This window comes from Hyposmocoma kahamanoa, unplaced genomic scaffold (genome assembly GCF_003589595.1).
Source record: "Hyposmocoma kahamanoa isolate Upper Pololo Valley unplaced genomic scaffold, ASM358959v1 64, whole genome shotgun sequence".
Taxonomy (NCBI): domain Eukaryota; kingdom Metazoa; phylum Arthropoda; class Insecta; order Lepidoptera; family Cosmopterigidae; genus Hyposmocoma; species Hyposmocoma kahamanoa.
Window position 1 is genome coordinate 7,025,709 of NW_020653852.1, and position 6,000 is coordinate 7,031,708.

Sequence of the window (6,000 nt, forward strand, 5' to 3'; positions counted from 1 at the left end):
TGGTTATTATTATTATTTATTGAAAGCAAACAAAAGATATTTTAGTATTAACGTTGAATCGTATGATTGCAAAGACTATTTATCTAAATTAAATGTTGAATCGTACTCACTGCGCCCAAAGTTCATCAGTGAAATTCTCTCCAGGTGGTAAGACGAGATTTTTAACGCACTTGTTCCTCAGCTCCCCCATATAGACCTGCAGTGCAAACAGCGCGAACACCATCAGACAGAAAATCGTGAGGGTCATGACCTCCGCCAGTTGCTTGAAGGAGTGGAGCAATGCGTTGATGATGGTCTTTAAACCTGGAACAGAAAAAAATAATTTTAGTAAAACTCTATAATAATTATTTATTCATTTATTAATTTATTTTTTACTCATTTGTTTCATTATTCAATTATTCATTCATTTATTAATATTTAATAAATAGTGACTAAGTAAGTAATTGTAATTGTAGTGTAATGGATTTCCCTATGACATATAATTTTTAAAATTTTTAATTGTGGTCCAGTTAATAATTATTATTTTATTTGCTAATTTATTTTCTTAATTTTAAATTTTAGTTATTTTAAATTTTTACTTTTGACTAAATTGTTACTATTTCAGTGAATTTTATATTATGTATTTTTATTAATTTTAGATCTCGATTATGAAAAATTTTAATGCACACTTCATATATATATACACCAAATATACACCATACACTCAGTTGTTACTAATATAGTATAAGGATGCTTACTAACAAACTATGGGGCTATGCTGTGTGAAAATAAAAGATTTTCATTTTATTTATTTATTGCTGTCAATATTTTGAAGGTCTGTTTGTTAGTAGAACTTAGCCTAGATTAATATGTAATAACTTATAATGAAATTGGCCTCTGTGAGAGTTTCCACATCAGCGAGCAATCAGATGTAGCAGTTGAGCTGTAACGTTACAGTTCAAACTTAACTCAAATTCCAATAAGCTTTATTTTATATGTAAATAAATTATATTTGAAATCACCACATTGACTAAACTTTACTTTTCATCATAAGGCAGATTCCCCTGAGAAAAATGAGTAAGAACTCTAGAGGTTGCTCTCTGTAAATAAACATATCTACACTTCCCCATTATGTTAGGGTTTTCAAACATTGATTTAACTCTTTCTTACAATCGCACCGTTGCATGAGATAAATTAGAAACGTTTTGTTATAGGAATTGTGAACAAAAGATGCTTGCGAGTTGTACTGTCGACAGGCAAATGTTGTCCGAACAGCGCGAGACTATGCTAAGATTTTTAATGATTTATCGCATAGTTTCCCAAAGTGGTCCCTACTGACCCCCCCGATGGGCGCTAAAGAGTCCGAGGGGCTTCGGAAGCAATCGGGGGGCGTTGAAACTGTCCAAGGGGTGATACCGCATTTAAAAAAATAAATCTGAATTATCTATATAAAGTACACAACAAAAAAAATTTTTTTTCATTATGATTTTTTTGTGTTAAATTAATATAAAAAACACGTGTTTTCAATTAATTTTTGTGGTGGTGGGCGTTGAATTATTTTTTGTCTTGCTTAGGTGGGCGGTGAACCAAAAAGTTTGGGAACCTATGACTTATAGTACAAAGCGACACGCCTGTCCATAGTAGTTGTAATGTACTGCGCCTGTCACCCTGAGACATAAGTTGACACGTCTCATGTGCCTGTAATTTAATTTCAGCTGTAAAAGCAACTTGAAGGTATTATAATACCGGACGCGACGAGCATTGTAAGCACTGAAATATATCCGATCCACAGACTCGAGGAATATAATAATGTTACGCGGGTTTGAAATATATTACTGCTTTATAAGCAGTTAGGTTTACATAATTGAAGGACACGTCTTTTGTCCTCGAGAAATCTGTTGGGAGTGACAACAGAACGAAGTAAAGTAAGAGTAACGAAAAAAGAATTAAAGAACGATTCGAAATTTCAAAAGTAAGTGGCCAGGAAGCAGAGAAAAGGGTGATAAAGAGGCGGGAAGCTTCTAGAAGGCTTTAAGAACCGTTATTTTAAGTGCTGCTGTACGTCGTGTTATAATTAGTGTAATAATTCGCGAAGGTATAATTTAATTATTTTGCTTATATTCTTTATCATGTACAATGTTTGGCAATATAATGTTTGTAAATTAAATCCTGTGGAAGACGTAGCGTCTGTCACACAGTTTTATTTAAAACTAGTACGGGCTCTAACGTTCAACCATATCTTTTTGTTTTGTGGTATTGTAATAAATGAATTCTTCTATTCTTAAAATGTTCTTCATTCTATTCTACTCTTAAAATGTTCCTCATATAATAACGTCACGTTTTTAAGATACCGTGCAATTGTATTGAGTCAATAAAGATTTATTATTATTATTTTATTAAAACTGCTTTTATATTTGATAGATATACACCTTATTGCTTACATGCAAAAACGGTACACAGAAAACTTTCGAGTTCGTCTAAGGTAGTATTTTTGCGGCCAAGCAGTAATGTCAGCATTACTGTGTTTCGGTTTTGAAGGGTAAGGGTGCTGGTGAAAGTACATGCACATTTGATTTGTCAACTTATGTCCCAGAGTGACGGGCGCAGTGGCAGTGCCCCTCAGAACTTTGCGATTTAAAGTTCTAAGTTGCACTGTAACTGTTATGGACATATTACAAAAAAAGTAACGTTTTTAAACGCTTGCATTAAGGTATGAGAAAAATATCCACCACAGCGCACCAACCGGCAAAAGCACGATGCCCGCACGAATGTGTTAAGATAAATTTATTTAGTTTTATAAATCACAGTTTTTTTCCGTGTAGGAATTAAACTAATTGCGTTACCAAATTTATATTAACGAGTCTCTTGTCACTGTCATTTAATTCGTTTATGCAGAAACTAATTAGCCCCGTGTCCTTGATTAAACTTTTTCCTTGCTCCATTTATTTACTTTTTGCCGCTTAGGCACAATTTACATTGCCGCTGAACAAAAACGTAACTGTAACGAAATTGTACATAGCATAATCAAATTAAATCATTTATTTCAGAATAATTAACTCGATATGAAATTATTAAATTAAAATCTTAAACCAAATACATTAATAAATAAACTAAACTGATAACAAAAACTAATTATAAAGAACATAAAATTGTAATTAAAATAAATTACAAAAATGACAACAAAACAAATTTCATTATAATTAAAAATTCAAATTTGAAATACTTACATTAAATATAAAACTTATAAAATTGATCTTTGAAAAAAATTTAAATAAAATGAAATTTATCACGCAAAATAATATCCTTTCCAAGTGATAATCGCCTTTTTATATAGTTTTAAAGTTCACAACATAACTAAAATTTATACTTGATGAGATGTTGATTCTTCAACGCTAGGCATAAGAATAAGATTGCTCAAAACGGTTCATCATATTTGTACCCTACTGTTACCAACGTTATAATTTAAAAATTAACGCTATAAACGTGATTTTTTACTTTGATTTTATTATAATATAAAGCGACGGGACGAACAAGTGGTGCGCCTGGTGGTAAGCGACACGCATATCCATAATATTTGCATGGCCACTCAGAGTTTTAAATCGCAAAGATCTGAGGGGCACTGCCACTGCGCCCGTTACCCTGAGACGTACGTTGACAAGTCCCACGTGCCTCTAACTTTACCAATACCCTTCCCAACCGGAACGCAGTTAGAAATAGGTGTGGTGGCAGTACTTCCCTGGACGAACTCTTGCACAAGGAGCTCTATTGCATTGTATTAATTACTTTTATCTGTTCTAAAACACTCAGACGTAATCCTTTTTCGCAAATATAATAATTATTTGTCTTTAAAAGACTTCTTATTATTCATGTATAATTTTTATTTACACAATAATCTTCACCAGATTTATCACAACATTCTACAGATTTCAAATGTAAAGAATTACGTAATGACAGCTCTTGAATTACATTCCCGGGAATGCGGGACCTGAGTCGAAATCCCGACGTTATCTCTCTCAATGGCCCATTAACTGTATGACGAGGCGCTATCGTGTAGACGGACGATGTTTATTTTGGAGGGTCTGGTCGCTTAATAAAGCTTATAAAAAAGACCGGAAAGGCGTTTGTTTCTTCTAATTTGGGAGAAATGACAATGATGGACTGACATAATGATTATAAATAAAACACCTGAAAATTATATTTTTCCAGTAGGAATTTTCATACTCTCCATTTTCAAGAGGTAAAATGTATTATTTATCTTTTTAAGTTAATATTAACATCTTTATAATATATTTTGATGTGGAAATACAAAAAAAAAACCCCATCTGTTCAGAATACTTTTGTGTACATTTTTATAAGTTCATGTATTTGAAATATCTATAAATTAAAAAAAGAACCCCAGTCTATTAATTATTTCTATAAGAATTTTCATAGGTTTTAAAAACGGAATTGGAACAGTCAGCCTAAAAGTGACTTAGAATATCGTGCATTTGAAATCATCTGTACACATGTAAATTAAAAAAAGAACTCCATGTTATTAACTAGTTCTATAGAGTTTCTACAAGTTTCAAAAATGGAATCGGAACACTCAGTCTCAAAATGATTTACAAATATCGTTTATTCGAAATTACCTGTAAATTTAAAAAAACAACTTGTAAGTTATTAATTCCGGTGCTGTGGTAATGCGTAAATTAATGGAAGCGATGCAATAGGTGTGAAAATAGATTTCATTAGTAAGACACGTTTGAAGCGTGTCAAGAGGTATTTGATGACACGATTCTCGGTTATCGTCGAATAGATTAACGATAATTACATAGGCCCTTATCCGTTACGACGGCTCCATATATTATCACAATTTCCATTGGCCTAAGATATTGGTTAACCTAGACAAGTGAGATAAGTAATATTATTTAGTTTTACTTAGTAAAGTATTCGGTACTACAAAGTATTACTTAGTAAGAATTCGTCCAGGGTAGCACTGGTAGCAGTGGAGCTCCTTGTGAAAGAGTTCGTCCAGGGTACTGCCACCTTACCTATTTCTGCCGCCAAGCAGTTATGTCAGCATTACTGTGTTAGAATTTTGAAAGGTAAAGGTGCTGGTGAAATTACAGATCCCTCTCAGATCTTTGAGATTTAAAGCTCTGAGTAGCACTACAACTGTTATGGACAGACGTGTAGTATACCATTAGGTGCACGACTTGTACGTCGTGTCATTTGACGTTATTAAAAAAAGTAATAAAAATCCATTTTAATATTATTTTACTGATAAAATACAACTATTACACATAAATAACGAGTCTATTTGTTTTGAATAATAAAATTTTTCACTGACAATACATTGCCCACTGCAATGCGGTGTGCAGGCAAGGCAGGCAGATGTCCAAAATCAAGATAATATGTCAGAGGGCAAAGGAACGCCTCATTCTGGGCTGTAAGGTCACCGGAGGAGGAGCGGGAAAAACTGTTTAGCTAGATCAAATGGTTTAGGTATTTATAATTAAATTACCATCTTACAAAAAATACAAGATACACATAAGAATATTGTCCAAAGAACGTTCGTTATACGATAGGGTGTACTTCATCCGATCACATAAAACACTGAAAACAGATTAAAATAAGTGACTAAAGCGAATAATTTAACAATAAAATATCTGACTTTGTACATAATTTTTATATGGAGATATGTCCCTTTAAGTACTACAGAGAACCCGTTAAATGTTGGTTTTCAACTGAAACCCTATAGTTTACATTTATCTCAAAATTTTCAAATTGCCTAGCGGTTTAACGATACGCCGCGCCGCACGTTGCCCTGTCAGTCTCCATAGGGCGCTTGTCGATATCGGATCTGTGTAAAATTTTCTCCGCCTGTTCTTATTTTATTTATATTAATTATCAGCGCGCGGATTGCGGGACGCGAGAGACGACCCCCCACACCTCACCTCTGAAACACCTTGCCTTAAATATTGACCGAGCGCGTAATACAATGCTGCGTTCGATGACTGGCATTGCTGATGTGGGAAGCAA

At 33.4% G+C, this 6,000-nt stretch overlaps 1 protein-coding gene across 1 annotated transcript in view; it reads right to left on the reverse strand.

Annotated features, from left to right (window-relative positions):
- The window catches only part of LOC113230841 (sodium channel protein 60E), a 252,806-nt gene that overhangs the window by 61,487 nt on the left and 185,319 nt on the right, over positions 1-6,000 (reverse strand). Inside the window, exon 5 of the mRNA XM_026464940.1 lies at positions 111-303. Within this exon, the coding sequence (XP_026320725.1) occupies positions 111-303 (193 nt within the window). The remainder of the gene's footprint in view (positions 1-110; positions 304-6,000) is intronic.